Below are 25,385 nucleotides of genomic sequence, written 5' to 3'. Positions count from 1 at the left end.
CATAAATGAGAAATGCCTGGCAGTCAGTGTTGCTTCTATCTTGGGGCTACTCTCATGCGAGACACATCTCTACGCCGGGGAGTCTGGTTGCTCGTGGGCTTTGGTCAGCAGAAGTATGCAGCAGACTGCTCTCGTCTACTGGAATTTTAGGAGGATGTTTTTTCATCATTAGCTTGGTTGGCTTTTGGAGTATAAAAGGCTATATTTTAAAAAGCCTTAAGTCACTGAGCTTGACCTTCTTGTCTGAATGGAACTTAATGTTTTACTAATAAAGAAGTTGATGTAAAATGCAGTGTACAGACCCCACGATAAAGAAGATATTGTCTTTAAGGGGGTTTCACATTTCCAGGGAACTGCTTATGGCTTTGAAACAGAAACAAAGAACTATTGAAACCCCAAAGATACATTACCAAAGGAAAAAAGAAAAGAAAAAGCTTCTTACCAGGTTCAGCGGTAGATCTGGGTTCTGTTTGCCACATGAGGAAAAAAGTAAATAAAAATGTTGTATTAGAATAGGGTTCCATTAATAATAAACCTACCTCTCTTTTCCTATTGCCTTGTCTAGGGCATGTCTGCCGAAATGTCAGACAAACTCCCTAACACCAAAGCGATCAAGCGATAGATCAATTTCTATTTCTACAAATACAAAAACTCGAATCCCAGTAACGGCTTACACTAGGGAGTACTAGGGAGTTACTTAAACTGCAGTGCCCAGGAGGTCTTATAGGAGCTTGTAGGCCTCTTTGAAAACAGAAATCAATTCGTCCAAATGACTAAACCCTTGTTGCTTTTCCTGAAGCCTGAGAGGAGACAACAGTTGGATTTGGGAGAACCGGCAGCTTCCCTTACTTTTCTGCAGAATTCGGAAGTCTGGGGAGTCCTGGATTTCACTCCCCTGTCGGAACCACTTGACCTGCAGAGGGGGTGCTCCTCGAACCCGGCACTCCAGCACCACCACCTGGCCCTCAGACGCCGCGATGTTTTGCAGTTCCTGGAATTCAAGAAACACACTGCCCATCAGGCTTTGGTGTGTTCTTACACGATCTCACAACAGAGAATAAAACTTCCAAATCTCAGAGAGAGAGAGAGAGGCAGAGAGAGAGAGAGAGAGGGAGAGGGAGAGAGAGAGAGAGAGAGAGAAAGCAAAACTGGCATCATAAAAGAAGGATCGCTGACTCAGATGAAGATAAACACCTTGAAACCTGTTCGTTATCGCCCGCTTGTCATAATCGCCGTGTAATGAAATGAGCAGGGCTTACCACTGGGCCTGCAGAAACGCTGCACCTGCCTGCAAACATATTGCCTCCTTTTGTACTTATGGAATTTTACAGTAACAGCTGTTGCCTTTCTTTATCTACATTTAAGAGTAAGCTGGTGGAATGCAAACTTCTTAAAACAATTACACACCATATGAATGCAGATTCCTATGAAAACCAGACAGGATGAAAAAAAAGACACACATTTGTTGTCCCATACTCCAGCCTTTTCATGTTCCGCCCCCCCCCCAACCGGTTCCCTATGTCAGGTTTATTAAGATTGGGGTTTCTGGTATTTTCTCATTTTGACGTGCTGAGTAAAAATTTTAAAAATGCGGCCCTTTTCTTGATCTGCATTTCCTCCCTGCTTGCTATTCCCCTTGCTGCTCTTCCCCCACTCCAACTCCAGACCAATAAATTTTTACAATCCAACAGATTAGAAATTAACTTGTCTTCATAGATACAAAGAGGTACAGCTTTTATATGTGTTATTAAATATCAAAAGATTAGTATTTCCCTTACATATGTCCCCTTCTCAACCTTTCTCCGCCAGTGTTACTTAGCAATGGGGACTACTTACATTTTTGACTATTTAAACTTCTGACTATAGGAGCATTGGCACTGAAATAGGGTACGCAGAACCCTTAATATAATTCAAATACAATAAAGTAATTCACCTATACATAGACCAAAAGCAAACAAAGTCACATTAGGAAGTGTGTGTTTTGGTTTTTTGTTTGTTTTGCTTTTGTTTTGTTTTTAAATTATCTAAAAACACAACAAATCGTATACTGGGAAAAACATATCCTGTAGCAAATGGTCTTTGGTGCTAAAGCGCTATGAAAATTCTAAAAGTCATGCTGTTGGCAAAAGAACTGAAAAAGTCTAATGTGACGTCTGAGAAGGCATTGGATAAGCATTTTGGTGGTTAAGTATGTCTTCAAGTGAAAATGTTAAGATTATTAACTATGTCTGATTGCATTCTTTCTCTTACCTGATTTTTAATTGTAGAAAATCTCTGGTTTTAAATTAACTTTTACTTTCTGATTGGGTCCAGAAAGAGCTAATTGAGTGGATCATAGCAGGAAAATGTTGCTCATGGGGCTCAGCTTGTGTGGATTAATTATTACATGCTTCTAGGCTTGTCCAGGAAGCCATTCACGGTAGATTACAAACGGTACACAAATATTTTTCATGTGTGAGCTCACGGACACCAAAGGAGACGCTGATTTATTCCTAGGATTGTGTGTGTTGTTCGAACATTAGAAAGTCAGAGATGTAGGAAACGGGCGGATGCCAAAGACCTTAGGCAGTCAAAACGCCATAGTTATTCCAAGATTACAATTTGGCTCCTCCTGGAGCAAACGTTTTTATCTTGGCAAAAACCCCAGCTAAACATAGTTAGCCATTAGGAGAACTTGCAGGGACGTAAAGAGGAGCCCTGAGGGAGACAGAGAGCCAACCTTTAGAAGTTGCACTTGGCAATCTGGATCTTCCATTCAGGGTAGAATTTGGGTTCCCTGGGTGTTTAGGGTCCATATAGGGCACCTCTGGACATACATCAAATCCACGAAGTACTGTGATTCCTTAGAGGGGTCTAACTATTTGGGAAGAAATGCCACAAGGACCTAGTTTCTCTCCTGGCCTCACGTGTGTCCCTGCTACTCACAGTCCCACAGCCCACACCAGTTCTGTGGCTTCAGCTAAGCCCAGTGGCCCGCAGGCGGAGGCTCTGGCTGTGAAACCGGGGAACATTTCCCAGAGTAGTACAGGAAAATAGAGGGAGCTCCCCCCCCTTCAGCTGGCAAAACCCACCTGCCGTCCACTGCCAACCATCATGCCCAAGGGAAAGGCCAAAGAAGATGCTACAGTCAACAAAACAAAGGCCAGCTTGAGTTACAGAGATAGGGAGATTTATTTTCTAAACCTGCCTCTCCGATCATCACAGCCCAGGCCCATGAGGAACCCTGCAAAGCAGGGAGAGACACTGCACAAAGGGAAAGGGGGAAAGGGAAAGAAAAGCAGATACAAATGAGGAAGGAAACTACGGTGCAGAAAACAGATGGTCCACAGTCCAGACGCGGGAAGTGGAGTCCCTGGAGATGTCCAGGGAGGGGTGCTCTGAGCTTCCCGCCACTCTACAATTTGAGAGTTTTAAAAAATCAACCTTAATAAAAATGTAGAATTTTGTTTTTCTTTTCTTTTCATTAAGCGAACATAGAATGCTGCATGGTTCTCTTTTGGGAAAGGGGGAAACACCACTAATAGAACGTCTATGTCTCAGGGCCTGGACTGCACAAAACACGGTTTTGTGTCTAGTGTTGGAGGATTTCTCCCAGGGCCCAGGAGGAATTCTGTAGCATTTCCACACACCAGGCCACTATGGCAAAGGAAAGCAAACTCTTACAATCTCCTTTCTTCCCCTGATGCCACCAGCATGGACTTTGTTTGCTTAAACCAAGAGGTGTGTTGGGCCCTGACACCCCCCAAATCAACTGTGTCCCAGGCAATAATAATACATTAGGGAACATGGACTTTCTGGTGATGGCCTCGTAAAGCAGCTTGTGGGAAGCTCTTAAGCTACATATAAATGTGAACGTCTACCCCTCTGCAAACGTTTCCTGCTCTGAGTGTCAAAGGACAACTTCATTGGCTGTTTACAGGGACATTGGTTTATATGACCTTTTTTTTTTGGTAGTTTATCCAGGAGAGGACTTTTTCAAAGTTGTTGCCAGCTATTATCATTTGTTGTCCATGTCCTACAGTAAATGGTCTGTTTATGAAAAAAATCTTTAATAAAGCTGGGTACAGGCTGGCTTAGGAGGAAAAAAATCACTCCTTACACGAAGAAAATGAAAATGTTCTCTACGGCCTCAGAGAAGTTTTATAGATTTGCTTATCCCATTTGTCTTTAGTTTACCTGGAACTGAGTTTTGTGAAAAGTGTAAGGGAAAAATCTAATTCAATATTTTTCACCTCTGCTGAAGAATCCATTCTTTACACAGCGGTCTGCAGGTTTCTGCAGGTACTGGAGTGGGCTCTATTCTGACCACTCGTCAAATTGTCTGGCCTGTGCCAGCTCCACAGGATCCTAATAGTACCCATTTAGGAAGTTGTGATGTCTCAGAGGACAAATCCTACCCCTTCCCTAACACCACCTTATTTTTCTTCTGTAGGAGTGTCTTGGCTATTTATAGCTATTTTTTGCTTCTGCTAAACTTTTAGAATCAAATTGCCAAATTCAGTATTAAACAAATAAATACAAGAAACCCACTGGAATTTCAGCTAAATTTGCATTACATTTATAGATTACTCTGGAAGCCATGCCTTCTTTACAATTTACCACTCCACAGGCATGGTGTTATCTTTCCATTTAAGGTGGGGGGAGGGGGAGGGGGAGAGGGTGAAGAAATGCTATGTGGAACCATTTTTGAGTTGAGCAGTTGTCTGATGAAATGAATGTCATTGAGCTTGGCAATGCAAACCACCACCTTAGAACAAACTGAAAATCAGTCATTTTTGTAACATTTCTATAAAGCTTGCTGGTTTTCCCAAGCAATATGCTAGACAGAATTTTGTCTTATTTTGTCTGTCTTGGCTTTCCCACTCTACTTGGACCTCTACCTGGCCACTGACCATGTCCACATTTCTCCGACCCTTCACGAGATTACAGTCACATAGCCATCGTTCAATAAATATCTACCGAGTCCCAAAGGTAGCCACAATGACCAATCTACTGATCTGTTCCTTTACTTTTTAAAGGCTGCTACACAAAGCCACATGTGAGTGGAACTTAAGCACCAAAGCAAATACAGAGAATGAGACTTGCAGATGTCAGACCTTTGTAAAAACAGGAGGAAAGTAGGCAGAAGTGGTTCCATCGGGTCTGCAGAGATACGACGTTGGACTGTGAACCTGGAAAAGCAGAGACACATGGATCAGATTCTAAATATATAAACGGCTGAAAAGATGGGCTAAAGAAACCTCTCATTATTAAGGTCGCTGCACATGAATGAACCGAGTGAATGAAAGTCTCTCCATATATCATTCTGTTGATCTGCTCTTACAGCACAGACACTGTCTGCTTCCTCACCGCACATCTGTTACTCTTCTCTGTTCAAAAGGATATTCAAGACAAAAGTCCCCTGGCTCCTTGGGGATCCCGAACTTTTAAATGCTCTTACCAAACGGGTTTCTGTGGGGGGGACTTCCATAGGAGTCTTTTTAAAAGTTCTCCCAGACATTATATTTTATTTTTCTAATATAGTCTGGATTCATTGAAGAAAAAGTACAAGTTACTGGCAGTGGGGGATAAATGATCAAACATCAATTGATCTTATTTTTAACTTGTGTTCTTTTTTGATATAGGTAGGGATTAGAGGAAAGGAAGAAAAAAGGAATATATTCTTTTTTTTCCCTTGATGTGCAGAAAACAAAGGTGCTGAAACACTTTCTGAATGATACTCACTTTGGGAAAAATATAAGGATTTCCGAGTAGTGAATGGAAAATATTTCTTTGTGTACAGTCATGTATTTTCAAATGCTCTGGGTTTCTTCACTTCTATATAGGTGGTTACTAGTTTTTTAACCTAAGGTGGTAGTGATCTGATATTATGTGTCCACATATGCCACAGGACATCATCAAAAAATGTTGGCAGAGTGGCAGGGATGCTAGGGTCGTGGTAATGAGTCTTATTCACTATCCTTGTAAGACTTTATGTAGGCTTGTTACTTATTCAGAAGGCCTGGGTCTCACTTTTCACTGTCTTTTTATGTCCAGAGAATATCTGAACACTGATCCAGTATTTAGTCTGTGCCAGGCATTGTTCTAAGTGTTATATGGAAATTAGCTCAATGAATCCTTGTGATAATCCTTTGAGATAGATGACATTATCTTCATTTTACAGATGAAAAAATAAAAAGGCATAGAAAGGTTATATTACTTGTTCAGGGTCCTTTGGTTAGTAAGTGGTATAACTGGCATTCAAACTCAGGCAGTATGAATCCAGGGCATTAACCTTTAGGTCACCTTGCCTACAATAAAGCAATGGAGTTTCTCTGAGCACTTCATTCTCCCAACTGTACAAATGCGATATATTACCTTCCATTCAGTGCTCCTGTAAAATGTAAACCATTTAAAAAATGTACTGCTAATAAAGATACATTTTCAAACATGTACTGCTGACATTATTATAATATTTACACATCTGGATGCATGTGTGTCTTCCTGCTTTTAGGCTTCTGTGTTACATCTTAAAACAGTCCACCGCATTCGGGATGTGTTTCACGTGTGTATTTCCCGTTTCCCACGCACAGTTTATAAATTGGGAATGGAGCTGGTGGTATGTGTTTTTTTCTGTTGTGAAAAGCCTTGCACAGTGCTAAGCATCCATTACTTATCAGTACATAAATATCAAACATCAAAAAGAAATCCACTGATTTAATCAGAAATATTTCTATAAATTCCATTCTAGCTTAGGGGTTTAAAGGAAATACCTACTATATATGCCACCTCCAAGTAACTCATACTGGTTGGTTCTTCTCATGTTTATGAACTCAAATGTATTTTCTCTACTGTCTGCATATTCTACATATCACAGAGTATATGACGCACACCTATAATTACTAAAATATCTATGAGTGCTCGATAGAGAGAGGGCATGGTAATGCTCACAAAACATATTTAACATACAATAAGGGATGAGTTTACAGTTCAAGGGTGCTGGGGAAGCCTTTTGTGTGTGTTGTATTTAAAGATACTCATCACAGCACAAAGGCACAGGAGCATGTATTTGATTTAGAGATATTTATATCTTAATATTATTACTTAAAAAAATTCGTTTTGTTTGTGTTTGCAAAGTAAACTCACGGCAGTTTCTTTCCAGTAGTTAATATTGTTGTTCTTTCTTGGGTAAAGTAGCCTTACAGCAAAATAAAAGCAAGATAAAAATGCATGGCGAAGTCAAGGAACTTTAATTCTTTTTATCATCTGTTTGGTGTTTAGAGGATGAGAATAGTTTCGTTGGTACGTAGACTTCTCTTGTCTTCTCATTTGTTTAGATGAGATAATAAATTTGGCTAAATGGAAGAGAGCACATGTGTGGGGGAATAATCAACGAGTCATAGATAAAACAGATATTTTACCAGATTATTGGCTGTGAAAAAGGGAAGTTCCCAAAGGAAATACAGATGTTGACTGACTGGTGGTGTGGCTTTGATTCAAGATTATTTTTAGTGGATTAAACGGAAGAACTTTACCTACCATTTTCTTTTCTCCCAGTTGTATTTCGACTTAGAAATTATTTCAAGGGAGTAGGCTAGTAAAATTAAAGCTATATTCTTTAAACCAAGAAGTCTGCTGGTGAATTTCACTCCCTGTGGGTCTGGTCCGAGGCACACTTACCTGTTGAACAGGGACAGACAACGGCTGGATCACAGCTGTGGTCACTCCCGCCTTTGGAGACGATGATCCTATGGTCAGGGAAACGGAAGTTGTTTTCTTCTGAGCTCTGGAAAATAGGGAGGCAAGTGCTCTGTCAGAATTATTCTAAAGCAGCAATTATTCTTTAAAGCATTTCCACAGAATGGCCCAGTTTTTTTGTTTTGTGTGTGTGTGTACTTAATCCACTTCAATGGTTAAGTGCTTCAGAAATAGGACCAGTTAGAATAGCTGTGGCCAATATATGCACAGAGTGAACCTTACAGATATTAGCATAATAAACACACGGGTAAAAGAAAAGTAGCCATTATCAGTGAAGCTAAGGTACTGAATGTGAAAATCCTAAGAGAATAGAAAATACTTAGAAAAAGTCTAATCTTTAGCAGTAAGAAGATATTTGAAATCTTTGGGGTTAGGGTTCTATATTTAATTCAAAGTTTTGGTTGTTTATTTTAAGTCTAGCAGCTGTTCTTTGTTCTGGTTCTAATTTTGTGAAGTTGAGAGTGCCTTGAAATTTTTATCTTTTTTTAGTGCATAAGAGTTACTGAGGTGTGGACAAAGGTAAAGAATTGGTTTCTAGACCCAGTTTTATTAAGTCATTGGCTGTGGAATCCCAAGCCAGTCATGTAACTTCACTAAACTTGAGTCTTCTCTGAAATGAGAGGTGGTAGAGTACATATATGATCTTATTAAAGTCCCTTTAGCATTAATATTTGGTGACTATTTGATGCTGAATAAGCATAATTGTTATGTATATACCAGCAGATCAAGATAACTTATTAACAGAGTCTTAATAGTCACAGAGTTTTCTACAAAATTCTGGCAGATTTTATTTAATTTTTGCAAAATAATTAAGATATTAACATTTTACTAACAATCCATACATCTTTGTAGGAAGAACTAAATTGTGAGATTTTCATGACAAGATCTAACTAGAAATAGACTTTATTTAAATGGAAACACATTGCTGGCCTAATGAGATATTTTCCAACTTATATAAATACATTGATCCTCACTTATTTTTAGTAGCGATTTAATAAATTCTCTCTCAACATGACTGTTCTTTTCATAAATTTATAACTGGTTAGTTGTCTTTGAAACTAACATTATATATGGTTAGATTTTGGCATATTGATGATGAAATGCAGACTTCAAAGTTCAAATTCATAAGTTAAAAATTATGTTCCAAGTTCAAGTATTTGATCTTTGATTGACAACAGTTGACTGTTTCCTTGAAAACACAACACGTGTGGCTTCCTACCCCAACAATTCTGCTGACATTCACTGCTATATAACTGATGAAACCAGAGGCACTTACTGTGGCATAGCTCCAGGTTTCGATATGAAAGCTAAACTTTCACTGTCAGAATCTGTTGAACTGGCACCTAAAAGAGTTAAAAATAATAATAAAGTTAAGATGTAAGCAGTATCTATAATTGCTTCAAAGAGTAATATTCTTTATTTTAAAACAATAACATATAGTCTTATTTATTATTATTATTATTTTTTAATCTCCACCTGAGGATATTTTTTCCATTGCTTTTCAGAGAAAGTTGGGGGGAGGGAAGAGAGAGAGAGAAAAAGAGCGAGAGAGGAACATCGATGTGAGAGAGACATATGGATTGGTGCCCTTGACCAGAATCAAACCCGAGACCCTTCAGTTCGTGGACCAGCGCTCTCACCACTGAGCCAAACCAGCTATGTTAGAGCCTTGTTTTAAAATAGAAAATGGTTCAGACCATTTTCACTTGGTCTGTGTCTTCAGAAAATCATTATTTTTAAGAAAGAACTACTATGAAAAGCTTTCTTCAAAGCAACATGTTTTTAATGCCAGATTTCTTTATTAATTTCATTTTTATCTCTTTGGCCATCTTAATCATACTTTTAAATGGCCTATAAAATATGAAATAAATTTGAGTGTGTCTGTGGGCAAAACATTCATGGTTTTAAACTTTAACCTTCTCCCAGATTTCATGGTGTGGATTATTAATGTCCTCATTACTCGTTAATTAGGAAATACTTTCTGACTCTTGGATAAACTAGAACCTGACAGTGGCTTCATTCTTGAATAAAAGGGTCTCTGATTTTGGACAATGCCTTCCCAAGTTCATTTGTCTCATTAGTGTTTCTAAATTAAGGGTGATATTTTTAGTCAAAATGCATACTGTACTTACATTTTAATGCTGTGTGTTTTATGACAAGAGATTTTAGGTGACATTTAAAATAACTGTGGTTAGAAGTATATTCTAGATATTTCCTTTACATAACTTGAGTTATTTAAATTATTTCTTTTAAAATATTTTAATGTAAAATAATACATGTTTATAGAAAAACAACAACAAATAGCATAAAATTGTGTGATATTGTAGTAAAAAACCTTTGGTACCTTCCCCAATGCCATTCTGCGTATGTTAACAATCTGGTGTGTGTTTTTCAGATAAATTTAATGTATCAACATATATATATATTTATGTACATATTTATACAAATGGAATCACACTATATGTACTCTTTGCAATCAGTTATTTTTGCCTATGAATACCTTTTGAATAGTTACATTTACTTAATTCTCTTGGATGGCTGCCTAGTGTTCCTTCCCATGACTGTAATACTCTTTTACAGCCTTTTATTGATGTTGAAACAATCATGTTTAGGTAACTGCTGGAATGTTTGCTGTCTCTTCCTATTTATATCTATAGCTACCACCTAGTGTAGGCTTTCTTCACCTAGTTCCTGGACTACCACGATAGAGTCTTATCTGGTCTTCCCATCTCCCTCCCTCTCAAATTTGTCTTCAGCCTGTGTCAGATTAATCTTCCTATCTTCTAGAGCCTCCTGAACTTCCACATCACATAACCGCGGCCCAGAGTGTTGAACATGCCCCCTGGTGTATATCCTGCCAGGTAATGGGAATAACACACACACACAGACACACACACACAGACACACACACACACACACACACACACACACCACCCCCCACCACCACCCCCCCACCCCGCCTTTGCAGAGATTACATTCTTCTGAGAACATACATGATAGACAAGGTAAATAAATACATGGTATGGTGGTGAGCGAAATGAAAAAAACAAAGCAGGGTAGGGTGTTGGGAATAGGAGAATGCAGTGGGAGCAATATTAGGTAGGGTGAACAGAAATGAACATCCATGGTTGGTAAGGGCTTTTCCTTCTTGGTGTTTTCCCATGACCGTAACTTTAGGTATAGTATCCATTCTTGTAGGAAATGCCTACCCAGTCTTTTCTTGATATTCTATCTTTTAAGATCAGCCCAGTGATTTTTCTGTGCTGTCTTCTCTGAACTCCCAGCGTTCCTGTTTATATCACTCTCCTCACTTACAACATCGCATCTGCTAGAAAATTATAAGGCCTTTGATAACTGAGGCTGTGTTAGGAAAGGAACTGCCAATTTTTGAGTACTTATTTACCCGGCAGTCTGCTAGGCACCTCATAGCATTTAATTATTATAATAATGAAACTCACTAAGAGGTGTTATATTACAGTAAGAAGTAAGAGGTTAGGTAACTTGCACAGGGTCTCATCACTAGGAAGCAGCGGTGACGTGCCCCATTCCATCTGACCTCCACGAGCTGTGCCTGTATTCCTCCGAGGGCTCAGCTTCATGCCTTGCTCCTGGCAGGCCTTGAACTTTTGGCAGGATGAATGAATGAATGAATGGGACCAAGGAATTGCAAAGCTTGTTTGGGGCCAGGCAGTAGACCGTGCAGCTAGAGAAGAGCAGCGTCTTGGGGGAGGTGGGGCAATGGTGGGAGGCAAGTCTAGAAACACAGGGTGGAACACCAGGGCCAACGCAGTTGGACTTTGTATCTAGGCACTGAGTGGTGGCTGGAAATTAACTGCAGGACCAACCGAGGGAGGAGTGGGGGAAAAACAGAGCAAAACAAACAGCAAACATCTACAATAGGTGACAAAGAGAAAGTCTGAACCATGATGAGGAGGTGGGAGAAGCTGAGCAGGGAAACAGAGAAAAACAGTAGACTCAGTTATCAGAAAGTCATGGGAACTGAGAGAGGGAATTTTTACCAGAATCATGAGTGTTAAGGAGAGGGCTGGCAAAAGTCCTATGGGACTTATCATAGACACTCTCAAAATGGTCTGAAATTGGGGAGAGAAATAGCTGATTTTCCTATAACTCCAAATATTTAGCTCTTTTTTTAAAACATCCCCTCTGATTACCTCTATTTAGAAAGGCATTTTCATTCTTTATTGCTACCTTTTTCCAGCTGATTTTCAGAGCAAAGTCAAGGACCAAAAAGGTTGGTGTCCCCTGAGAATACATTCGCTAGGTTTTGCACACCTGTCCAACCCTTGTGAAATCTCAATGTCACCTTCTGTCTCAGGTGTCAGAGCAGCTCCTGCAGATGGTAGCAGATCAAATCTCCCCATCTGTGCCAGCAAGCTCCCTCCCCTCCCCTCGGGGCAGTCCTCTCCCCTTCTGTCTTCTCCCTTTAGTCATCTGCTTTGCACCTGCTGGTCTGGAAACACCATGCCTGTCTCAGGTTAACATTTTTCTCTGCATTTATCAAACCATCACGCTCAGCACTTTATGTAGACTGCAATCTGAAGGAGGCACGGGTTCGGGCCCTTGCAGCTACTCTCTGTCTGTGTATCAGATATTTACCTGCTTAAATGCTGGCCGCATCTGTGCTGCCTCCCACGCAGAGTGAAGGTATCTCTGCTCTACTCTTGGGATAAAGGGCAGGACGAGTGTCACAAAAAACGAGCCTCCTGTCTTCACTTTCAAAAGTGTTCCCTTTCCATTTTTAAAACTCACCCAATTTAATACGGCCTTGCAAAAAAAAAATCATAAAATGCACAATAGCAAAAATTAAAGAAAAAATCATTTGGAATTCCACCCCCCGGATACTTTGGAGCACATCCTTCTAAAATTTACGCCTGTGCACACAGAAAAATAATAAAATACATATTTAAAAGATGATAATGCTGTCCTACTGCAGTTACTGTTTTCCCCATGCTTAATACATATATCATAAATATGTACCTTTATAATTTTCTAGTGGCTGCTTCAAACTCATTTGCGCGGAGTCACCATAATTTTATTATTCCACTATTAACGGATATATTATTTCCATTTTGAGACATCTCACCAGAAAGGTGTATAACATAGCAACATATCAAAATGCCCATTTCCCCATACTCATGAAATCGCTATGTTTTAATTGTTTTTATTTCTGTCAATCTGATATCTCCCATGATTTTTTGAAAAGCGGTAATTTCTGAGTGAAAACAAATTAGATATCAATCACACAGCTTCAGGAACTAAGACGTCTTCATGAAAGCAGATATCCACTTGGCCATCTAAACAGGAATTTCAAACTTGGCATGTTCAAAGCAGATATTGCCTTCCCTGTGTCCCCTAAGCCTCTTTCTCCCCAGCCTTCCCCATTTCAGAGATGGCAACACTGTCCACACGAACGGTAAAGGAGAAATCCCTGGAGCTCCCGGATCCCTCTCATCCCCTCATCGAGTCCCGCTCACGGCTCTGGGAATCTACCTCTGGATTCTTAACCCAGAGGACGCCGACTCTCCCCGCCTCCACCTACAGGCTCCTCCTGAAGCACCGTCATTTCTCCTCTGCGCTGCGCAACAGGCTGCCCACTGGTCTCCCGCTGAGTCAAACCAACGTTTAAAAACACGGGGGGGGGGGGGCAAAAGTAGGTTTATGGTTGTTTGTAAGGCAAATAACACAATAATTAATAAGTAGTAATACAAGAATAAACTGTTTTGTGTCCTCATGTTTTTCTATAAACATGTATTATTTTACATTAACATATTTTAAAATAAACCTACTTTTGCCCCACCCTGTATAAATCAGCTAACGTGACTTTTCAATTTAAACCCTCCATGGTTTGTGAGGTTATTTAGAATAAAGGCCACACTGCTAACAGTGACCATGCTGACCCATTAACAATAACGTGCTTTAGGAAACAACTCGATAGAGACATGACTGAGTCTAATTTAGCGCTGGATAAGTAAAATATAAAAATTTCTTACTTTTAGTCATAAGAGCCTAAGAATTTATCTAAAGGTCTTGTTCTCATGGATAAAAATATACCGAAATCTCTCAGGGTTTTCTTTTTTAAATTATTATTCATATTTCACAAGGCCAATGAGCTGGTGTTTTATATTAGGCCTAGCAGACTGACTCCTAATGGCACTTCATTCTAACTCTGTCCAGCTTCTTTATCCTGTTCACACTCTATCTGAAGTCGCAGATGCCCAACAGCAGGCTGGCTAAGTAAGTTCAGTGTTATTATGTGGAAAACTGTGCACTGGAAAAAAAATCCACTGTCCTTGTTGAAGTCCAGGGTATGAAACACACATGGCATACAGAACTAGGGGTGGATCTTTCCCCCATCGAGTAGCTCTTCCAGATGATTTCAGAGGCAAAAGAGGGCTGATGGGTCAGAAGCTTCTGACCAAATTCAATTAAATACAATTAAAGACCACGTTGTGAATGTTTTGGGTCTACCAGGATTAGATACTGAAACTGATTTCAGAGGTAGAGACATTCTTCCTTTTTCATATGAAAAGTGAGAATATGTTATATACAGGGTGTCCCCCCAAATGTATATACACTTGAACAGCTGATAGCTCGGTTGAGCTGTGTGGGGGAAGCAACCAATAGACGTCTCTCTCTCACATTGATGTTTCTCCCTCCCTCTCCCTCTCCCTCCTTCCCTCTCTCTCCCTCCCTCCCCCGCTTTCTACTTTCTCTGACAAGTGATGGAAAAAATATCACCAGGTGAGAATTAAAATAATAATAATAAAATATCACTTAATATTTTGTATTCTGTTTTTCCTTTAACGTGCCCATCTCTGCTGTTCAATATAAGGGACTGTGTCTTAATCTTATTTGTACCTGCACTGTCTCCCACATAGTAGGGCCTTAAAAAGTGCTGGCTGAACTGAGTTGGTAGGCTCTGACTTAAATTAATGTGAGTTCATTTAACACCTGTAGCAGAGACGCAATGCACGCTAAAATTCACCACATGTCCTGCAGTGCTGAAAGCAAACTAGGCGTTTAATTTTAAGGTGCTCTATCTGGGCTTGGATTTGAGAGACAAATCTGATCATCATTAACAACCAATTTTTAATGGGATTTTAAGTGCCCTTTATTACATTCTAAAGCACTTCGAGAAGTTTTCTGACTAATACTTACTGCTAACTTAAATTCGAAAAACCTTCATAATTTCTTTTCTATGACTTCAGCACCTCAATATGGGTATGACATAGTGGTTAAGAATATGGGCCCTGGGAAGACACTGCCGGGGTTTAAATCCTTGTGTAACTTTGAATGAGTCCCTCTAACCTCTGTGGGTCTCAGTTCACTCATCTGTGAAAAGGGAATACTAATAATACCTCATAGGCTTACAGCGAAGTTTAAATGGTTATGTAGGTATATTACGTGTGCATTTATAAGTCCCATGTAAGTATTAGTTACTGCTATATACAGAATGTTTTTATTAACAGGACAAGGTCTCTCGAGGAGCTCACAGATGGTTGCTTTCAAAGATAATGCAGAGGAGCCTTTTATTAGACATAAAGGCATACACTTTCAGCGAGTGGTAACAGTTCCCTCTAAAGCTAAATCGTCAGTTCTTGAAGGAGCTAGAAGTGATGGCTCACATCCTGCTCTCTTCTGCTTTAAATAATGAAGAAATCTCGTGGTATTAAACAGTTCACGGTAGTAAAAAGATGGAGAATAAGGTACAGGAATTGAATTTTCTTTCTATATTTTAACTACTATTTTGAAAAGCAACCAATTAATAAGGCTACATACTGATTTATGGATTTAGGGACGACACAACATTGTGGTGCTTAAAACACTCCCAACTTAAATTATTGGCATGGATCAAAATGCAATGGTAATGTAAAACTATATGCTTTGATACCAAGTTTTCTAATTCTCTGCAGGCTGAGTCTTGTCAAAAAATTCTCTGCCTGCCCCTCTTTAATTCTTAGTCAACAGTCTTAAAAGAGGGAAAACTCTAGAATGTAACCAAAATAAGAATATTTAAAACATTCACTTATTCTCATGATTTCCTAAGTAATTTAGAATATAACTTTGGTTGACAGCTACAGTATTTCAACATGATTCCATTCTTTTTTTCACTAGAGAAAACAATAATAAATCGGGTACTTTACATTTTAAATAAATTTGTTAATGTAGCTGAAATGTTTCAAATTACAAGGAACCAGTGTTGACCTCAGACATGGTCGACGCATGCCTAAGTGTCAGAACTGTTTGATTTACTTATCAAGTGTTCAGGAGAAATGGGTTTTGAATCCCAGCACCACTCTGCTGCTTGCATGGGGAAAGCGTCTTCTCAGCGAAGCCCTCCTGGTGCTGAAGCCGTTGGAGCACTCACGCTCCTGGGCCGCTCACCTCTCCTTACCTTCAATGAACACCTCGGCCGAAGTTGTGTCTGAGCCACTGGGGTTCGTAGCCAGACAGGTGTAACGACCTGTGTCGTCTTCAAAGGCTTCTGCTATGACCAGGGTATGGAGGGCCCCGCCCTCGCAGTGGATCTGAATATCGGGAGTGTTGCGCAGCTCCTTCCCCTCACAGAACCATCTGCAGGCCAAACGCAGGTCGGGGACAGGAGAGAGAGAAAAAGGAAACAGTGATGCTTAAAATAATGAAGCAGCAGTGAAAGGCTGGATGCTCTGTAATCAGATGCTTGTTTGATCAAACAAGATCTGTGTCCGTATTACTGACGGAAACTCTACATTTTAGACCATGAAATGAACGGCTAGACAATTCCCCATAGGTTTTGTTTGTAAAGCATCCTGTACATTTTATCAAGCTGGAAATAAGCAACATTGTCAAGCTTGGAAAGACCACTGCAAGTTACAGAAGAAAAGGAACAGAAATTCAAAGTGTCTTACAAAATGTTTTATAATAAATGACTCTTACATTTATTACAGTTTTATCTATTATTCTTATCTAAAGAAAAATATGAAAGTAATACAAATGTTATGCTCAAAATATCTAACATATCAAGGGAAACTAATCATCGTGTTAAAAAAAAATCAGAGGCAGTGATATTTTCATTGACCCTAAGACTTCTGATCAGCTGAGCAATAACAAATTTAATGCCTTCCACATTTCCGATATTTACAAACCTTTCTAGCAGACCGCTTGGCTTCTACAACTGGGGAAATGGAGCAGTTGTAATTCATTCTTGCTGGTCAGCACTTTTCCTTTCCCAAACAACCAGAACCTTGGTGTGGGAGGCTGCAAGCTGCCAGACTATTTTAACACAGGTTCTCTCTCACACTCTTTCCTTTATTCCCCCAGCACCTCAAACTCTCAACAGGAGTTTTACAAAAACTATGAAGCCCCAACCTCCTCCCCCACCCGCAGCCAAATGTGATTTATTTTTAAAGAAATATGTAGGAATGTGCCACTTACAACTAAAAGGATTGAGGTCTCTGGAACTGTATTGTCCATTTAGCTCTTAATTAGCACTTGGAGATTTCCTCTGAGTCTAATCTTCTAGAAAATTCGTTGGACTTGGTATACCCTTTTGTGAAAATATGGCTCTGAAGACTAACTTTTTCTGTATTTTGATAGCATAATATAGGTATGTGTCTATACTTAATCTGAAAATAATGTTAACAAAGCAAGTCTGTTTGCTAATACTTCTGATTATTAACTCTGGCATTAACTCCAGAAATTGTATTAAAAATAAATATGGGATACTAACAAAAGAACAGATATGATTTGGGGAATTAAAATACTTTTCAAGAAACAAAACAAAACCCAGCCAACTGAGCATGCTATACAATGCAATGTATATTACATTCATTTGAGACAATTGAGAAGAGCCGTATTTCTTGCTTTTGGGGTATTTTGTGGTTTCCTTTGTTTTCTCAAGCCTTGGAGAACATTCCAGCCTGGAGCTATCTTTCAGTTCCTTCCTTTCTCTACTCCTTCCCCAGTCAGAGTCCAGATCTTCACCCATGAGAACTATGGCTTAAATTTTAATTGATCTTAAATTTTTCATTGACCTCTTCATCTCCAGTAAATTATGAATCCTTTCTATATCATGTATCAGATTAAAGTTCTTGAAACTCGTCCGTGCACACATCACTCCTTAAACTTCAGACCTGTATTGAGGCATTCCGTATAACTTAGCCCTGATTTTATTTTCTATCATTTTCTATACTAATCCTCTCTTTCCGTCAAATATTTGCACGGATTTATTGTTCCTGACACATCGCCCTCTTTGGAATTCTCTCCTTACACTCTACATTAATCCCCTCCTCACTGCCATGGGAAAGGCTCATTTGACAGATTAAATGTAACCAAACACCCACGTGCCGGGCACCTTCTACGTGGAAGGCCCTGCGCTGCATGCTGCAGGTGATAGAAAGAATGCCTGGTAAACTCTGAAACTAGTTGAGGGGTTTGTCTGTCTATATTGTCAACTAGAATTTTTCATCTTTCATAAAAAATATATAAACCAGTTATTAAAGAAAAAAGGAAGCATGAAAAAAAATGAAATAAAGGTTTAAAAGAGAGAAAGGCTAGTTGCTTTGGCCAGTCGTGCTTCACAGGGAAACCTCCGTCGGCTCTCCACGGGAGGGTACAGCTCGACCCCTAACTCCCAGCTCTGCGGACTTACAGCCTGCTGTAGGTCCACTGCCTGTTTCTGCATGGCCCACGAGCTAAGAAATCGTTTTTGTATTTTTTAATGTTTGAAAACATTTTTTTAAAAGTATAATATTTGTGACATAGAGAACTGTATAAAGTTCAAATCTCAGGATCTATAAATTTTTTTTGAACACAACCATGCTCATTCATTTACATATTATCTACGGCTGCTTTTGCATTATGACAACAAAGCTGAGTAGTTGCGAAAGACTGTATGGCCCACAAATCCTAAATTACTTACTATCTGGGCTTTATAGAAAAAGTTGGCCAACTCCTGCCCTAACTTCTTGCCTCTGGTCCAAGGATCACACTTTGAGGAGCATCAGCATCATTTGGGAGCTTGTTAGAAATGCAGAATCTGACCCTCAACCCAAATCTACCGACTCAGTGCAGATCCCCCTGGTATTGCATGTGCATGTAAAGGTTAAGAAGCTCTGTTCTATTATGTTCGGATCACACTAACTTGTTTCACACAGTGGCTCTCCATCTAGGTTATTCACCTCTTTAACATAGCAACCACACTTTATGTGTTTTGTACCTCTGGTCCCTTGTACATAAGTGTATGGAAAATTGTGTTCTGTTTGTTTGTTTATCCCGCCTCTGTACTAAAAAAACCGTTAGCATTATTCATTTGACAGTTGATGATATATCATTCCAGGGTATCTTCTGTGTTGTTTCCTTACACCATTATTTAAGGTCTATTGCATTTATGCTTTATTTTCCCATCTAGAAAATTGACTCCTACATTGCAGAAAAATGCATTTTTTAAACTTTTTTTATTGATCCATAGTATACTGCACGTAATTGATGCTTTACAAATACTGTCTGCCACTCATTCCTTTAGAATATGCTTTCCATTATGAATAAAAAATTGTGAAGGATCTGTAGCCTATGAGATTTGGAACAGGTTATGTATTATATATCAGTCCTTGATGTTTGCAATTCACATTTTCTTATCAAAGTCCCTGAAAAGTCCTGCAAAAAGAATTTAACATTGTCTAATCTAGCATTTACTTATTTGACCATGATATTCTTTCTCATTTAGCATCTACTAACATCCCATGTGTAGCTGCAGAATGCTTTTCTAGCATATTTATCCCATGGAAACTGTAGTTTTAAAAATATGAATTAAGATAAATTATAATCTGAGAAATTATAAGTGTAAGGTTGAAGAAAATAATCAGTAAGCACAATAAAATACTTGAAATATATTTTAATACTGGCAGAAAGATTAAGGCACCAAATGCATTTTCTGCTACAGTCTACCACATCTATTTAGTCTCCTGAAACGGTTCATTATGTCTTCAGCACTTGCATAGGGTGAAATAGTTGGTGCTTACGAACTTCTAGGCTGACCTGTTTTTTTGCTTTTTAAACACTCATGGTTTCTGTTCTCCAACTCTCTGAATAAAATTTAAACAGCATCTCAGATTGTAACACATAGAAGACATAATGGACAGAAAAGACTAAATTTGTCCAAATCAGGTGGTAAGTATAATAATTAACATGAGTCATGATATTGCTTTGACACTGTCAGGGAAAGTCAGACTGTCATTGATGGAAGTACCTGTCAAGTGATCAGTTATGTGTTGCTAAACTGTAGTAAGATAGGGTGTGACTCAAGAGGAGGAGGGAAAAAAACTGCAAATATTTAGATGGTAGACTCCCTTTAGCAACAAAAAGGGCAGCATGGTTCCCGGCCAATATTTAGATAAATGTGTGTTTAATTTGTGATTGGAACCATTTGCACATTGGAGCTAGTAATGGCCTAGCAAAGGGGCCCTTCCCAGGAATGGCCAGTTCTTAGCTATAATAAATGACTCTCCTTCAAGCACTCCTTTCATTTGAAAACTAACTAACCCAGAGCCACATCACTACCACCTCCTCTATGGGGCTCTCACACTCAGGGCCATTAATCTCCTCTCTTAATCACTCCAGGTAGCAACTAGAGACAGCCCTACACTCCAGAGCCCACTGAAATTATTCAGACTGGCCAATCCTAAGTCTGTTTACACTGCTTCATCCATTCCTTCCCAAGGAAACCACAATAAAGGCTCCTGCCCATCTTTCAATTTGCTCCCTCTGCCTCCTGACCAACTCTGAAGCTTCCCTGTGTGCCCCACCCCCACCTCCACCAGTATAGCATGCTCCCTACTCTTGGGAACTGTAACAGTCTTTCAGTGGCAATCATCTCCTGATCTGCTGGCCTCACCATCCCTGAATGATAATAAAACCTACATTAAAAATTTTTTATTCAACTTATTGGAGTAACATTGGTTAATTAAATTATATAGGTTACAGCTGTGCAGTTCTATGATGCATTATCTATATATTGCATTGTGTTGACCACCCAAAGTCAAATCTTCTGTCACCATGTATTCAACCCCCTTTTCCCTTCACTACCTCCCCCCCCCCCCAATTTTCCTCTGGTAACCACCATATGCTTTCTGTGTCTATCAGTTTTTGTTTGTCTTATTTGTTCATCTGCTGCTTTCAGTTTTATATCCCACACACGAGTGAGGTCATATGATTCTTGACTTTTTCCATCTGACTTATTTTGGTTAGCATGATATTCTCAAGATCTGTCACCATACACAAAAATTAACTCAAAACCTACCATTAAAATATTGAACTAATCAGAAAAGATAAGCTTATAGACAAAGAAAGGACTGAACAGATAAACAGCTTAATAATAACTATTGTAGTTTCTCCTTAAGATGTATATGGAGAATTTATCTTCTCTCATCTACTCAAAATGAATTGCACTTAAAAAGCATAAAATGAAACTCTATATAATTTAATGCACATATCAGAAGAGAAAGTCAGCCTTGTCCACTGTTTATGTAGCAGATCAAAACCAAATCACCTTCTTATCTAACCTAAGAGCATCCTAGAATTTTGAAGTTTTGACACCACAAGGTAGATAGATGAGACGTATGACCATCATATTTGTTTTGTCAAATTTCTTAGAGGTCATCATTCTATTGGCATCCTGGCAAAGGACTCAAAATATTTGATATTCTTGAAAGAAGTAAAAGTCAGATCTTCTGATTAAATTTTGACCTCCTGAATTTTTCCTAAATTCTTACTGCTAGTGCAACTTAGGAAAAGCAATACTGGCATGACAAGCTAAAATGTAAAGCACACAAAACGGGACTAAGTACGGGATTGGTAAACCCGTGGCGCAGGCAAGGTCCCCTTCCCCTGGCCTGTGGCAGATGCCACTAATTAATCAGAACGTTGTTCCTGGTGAGACTGAATGTCCGCAATGAAACACGTTTGCCATGTTCCCTTGGTCTCTTTCTAGAAAACACCTTTTATCTTTCCTCCATATCTTGAAAGCTGTTTCTATTTATGATGAGCTCAGAGTGGAAAAGAGGGTTTGGTTGAGCGGCAGCATGTGCAAGCATGTAATGTGGCTAAGAGAGAGTCTCCTTAGGTAAAATTCCACTTGAAGACACACCCAGACTTTTTTTTTTTTTTCCATTCCATTTGTAATACCTGGAAGCCATTTATCTAGTGGGTAGGACACTCGGTATCATTTTGGAAAATCCAAATCCATTCCTCTACGTTTGCATTCTGTACCTCTGTTAAATTTCACCTTCAATCATACTTCTAGTTTGCCACTATAAAATGTTCAAATACATAAGTATAATCTCATAAAATGAGATGACACAAAATTTGGGAACAATGACAGTTCTTAAGGACTGATATAAAATTCAAATTAAGGGAAAGAGAATTAATATTTATTGAATGCCTATCATCTGCTATGCACTTTATGAATATGGTCTTATTTTACTTCTCAACCACCATATAACGTAGTTTTCATTACATTTTTATTTATCTACAGAAATGAAAAAGAATATGGACAATTCAATCCAGATAATCTTCAAAACTGCACTCTCCTCAGGACTTGCTGCTCCGCCTTCCACCCAGCTTTTTCCTATGGAGAGGAACAAGTCTGAACAGCCTTTACCGACTCTTCCTCCCTCATCTCTGGGGGAGCTACTCATCAGCTACGTAACTGCCGCCTGCCGGGGCGCTGAGAAGGAAACCCTAAAAAATTAGCATGTGTGGTAAATCCCCATTCAAAAGTATCACGAGTTAGGCTGGTTGTCAGACTGCAAGGCAGTAAACAGGGTATGAAAATAATCTTGCATTAAGTCGGAAATAAAATGTACAAGGGTTAGGAGATGTAGTCAAATTCATTCATCCAACCAAACAAACGTTTATTTATTCATCGAGGGGCTTCCTGCACTCGATTCCAATCCAAGGAACTGACTGGGGGTACAGATGACAGCTAGGCTGGGTTTCCTACTTCATGAGACTACTGGTGGGGTAAATAGAGATGAAAACTCGGTTAGAGACATGAGGAAATGCTGACTACACTTCATCTCTGAGCTTGGGTTATCCCATCACATTTGGAAGCACGTACTGCTTAAAAAAACTCTTTAAAAACTGGTTATTGTTGCCCTAGCTGGTTTGGCTTAGTGGTTAGAGTGTCGGCCTGCGAACTGGAGGGGCTCGGGTTCAATTCTGGTCAAGGGCACGTACCTCGGTTGCAGGCTCGGTCCCCAGCCCCGGTTGGGAGCATTCGAGAGGCAACCAATTGATGTGTCTCTCTCACATCAATGATTCCTTCTCTCTCTCTCTCTCTCTCTCTCTCTCCACTCTTTCTGAAAAACAATGGACAAATATCCCCAGTGGAGGATTAAAAAAAAAAAGGTTATTGTTTTATACTTATAGATTACGTTTGCTTTGGATAAAGGTTAAGATCAACTTCTCTTAGAGAGGGGATAATGTAATGGACTTCAAGCGTCTTGAATTTTTGCTTTCAATTCACAAAAGATTCTAACACATAGAGAAAAAGAATTATAGCATTTAAAGTTCTGTAAGACGGCACATTTCTTTCTATTTCTGTGCTGGGAAATCAACATTGTTTAAAATATATACTTAATGCATAGTGGATCCCGCCCCCCCCCCAGGATTTTTCAAACATTCTAACCTAAAAATGAGATAGTGCCAAAAATTCAAGGCACCAAGAGGATATGGTAGAATTAAAATTCAAGAATGTATTTTACATAGAAAAGTTCAGTACAGGGTGGGGCAAAACTAGGTTTACAGTTATTTGTATGGAAAATAATACAATAATTAATTTAAAAAGTAATATAAGAATAAACCTTACCACAGTAAATCTACTTTTGCCCCACTCTGTATTTAATTGTTCACATTCTACATTTCAAGGTGAGGTTGAATGTAACCTCTGACTTGGTCTGAGGCCAGCTACTGGGGGAGAGTGGCTGTATTGACTGTTAGGGATCAAAGGAGGTTAAAGGAAAACTAAAATCAGGGGGTTCCCAGCTGCTTTTGAGCAAGTGGCTGTCTTTGAAAACGACCAATCATCTCCATTCTTGGGTAGTGTAAGAAAATTTTCCTCCCTGATGTGGCCTTCCTATTTTCTTCTCTTATGACCCTGGCAACTAGCAACAGGGCTCAGAACTGTATACTGGAGTTGGGGTATACATCTGGGAGAGCTCAGAACGCTCTGGTTCTCCAAGACAGGGCAATATTGTTGATTTTTATGGGAATAAAGTCAACTGCTCAAATAAGAGGAACTAATCCACTGGCAAAGTATAATATATACTGTCCAGTGTACTATACTTACAGTTTATGTTTTAAAAAATCACATATGGCATCGTTTGGCTTACACGTTGACTAAATAATATCTATTCTTATTCTACCACTTAAAAGGAAATAAAGATTTCATGACTGACAGTTTCTTTTGGTATCTTTACTTTTTTCTGAACCACAACTATGTATCATGGGAATTCTCTGTGCCTTGCATTTTAAACATGTGGCTTTTAAAATGAACAAATCCGACTTATAAACATTATAAAGCTTCATCAATGAGTCTTGGCTGATAGTCTCCAACTCAGCTAAGGAAACAGTAAATCTTAGAAGTCACTTAATAGAAACAACGAGGTGCTTTAAAATAAAAACCTTTAAAAACAGTCGAGTTTTTATTTTCTCTTATAAGTCAGTTTCCTTATGCTCAAGGGGAAACAAAGTGAAGTTGAAAGATGTCTGTCTATTTTTGCTCCACAACTCCACTGATTTGTACTTCCCAGGAAAATTTATCTTCAAAAGGATGTCAATGATTGCAGGATGGCAAGTTTAGCCTGCAGCTGCCCCTTCTCCCAAAATGCAAGCAGCCACATGGCTTCATGGAACTGCATGCTTGACAAAAACTAAAGGAACCAGCTTCTTTAATGTTATTATAACAAAACTAAAGGGGAGGGGGGGAAAAACATCAATAGTTCCGCAATGGTTATATTTTCCAGGTGTTCCTTTCCCCCAAAGGAATGGCAGGGCCCTGCCATGAACTGGAGAGCCACCAAAATAAAACCGGCAACTTAAGCCCAAGATGAATTTTGTTTATGCCTAACTCCAAGTCAGGCCATCTGTAAATATCGCGTTTCATACATCCGCAATTAAACATCAATTAATTTCCATGGAGCATTTTTTGTCTTGTCACCAAAGATTTCTTAATTTTTTACATATGTTCATATTAACCACAAGGCACACCATGTTTATTCTGTCATGTGGATTAATAGGCAGACCAAAGTGAAATTAGTTCTTGTCTAAGTTTACTGTGTCTATAATTTCATGACTGCTGAACCCAAAGACCAATAGCTAAATTTGTGTGGAAGACAGATGTACTTTAACCTCATGGTCCAAAAGAGACCAATAAATAGATGACTTTTAGAAATTCAAAGCCCAGGAAATGATAAAATAGATTTTTATCCCAAACGAGTGTCTCATGTCTAGCAATGCTCTCCTCTAATAATCATTTTATCTTCTAAGAAAGAAAGATAAAATAGAAGAGGGTGGGCAGCCTGGATAAAACTAAACTTCAGAAATGATTTTGTCTTGTTTTGTAGGGACCATGAGAGAGGTAGCTTTATGTT

General features: G+C 39.1%; 1 protein-coding gene across 3 annotated transcripts in view; it reads right to left on the bottom strand.

Moving 5' to 3' along the window:
• The window catches only part of PALLD (palladin, cytoskeletal associated protein), a 344,882-nt gene that overhangs the window by 184,484 nt on the left and 135,013 nt on the right, over nucleotides 1–25,385 (bottom strand). For all 3 annotated transcript variants that reach the window (XM_087816541.1, XM_087816543.1, XM_087816544.1), the window contains 6 exons: nucleotides 16,154–16,332; nucleotides 9,014–9,080; nucleotides 7,660–7,765; nucleotides 5,097–5,171; nucleotides 850–991; nucleotides 443–466 (listed from right to left, as the gene is read on the bottom strand). In XM_087816541.1, the coding sequence (XP_087672667.1) occupies nucleotides 443–466; nucleotides 850–991; nucleotides 5,097–5,171; nucleotides 7,660–7,765; nucleotides 9,014–9,080; nucleotides 16,154–16,332 (593 nt within the window). The remainder of the gene's footprint in view (nucleotides 1–442; nucleotides 467–849; nucleotides 992–5,096; nucleotides 5,172–7,659; nucleotides 7,766–9,013; nucleotides 9,081–16,153; nucleotides 16,333–25,385) is intronic.

The sequence above is a fragment of the Miniopterus natalensis genome, chromosome 4, assembly GCF_054644295.1.
Source record: "Miniopterus natalensis isolate mMinNat1 chromosome 4, mMinNat1.hap1, whole genome shotgun sequence".
In the NCBI taxonomy this organism is placed as follows: Eukaryota; Metazoa; Chordata; class Mammalia; order Chiroptera; family Miniopteridae; genus Miniopterus; species Miniopterus natalensis.
Note: the sequence above shows the minus strand (reverse complement) of the source record. Positions and strands in the feature narration are given on the sequence as shown.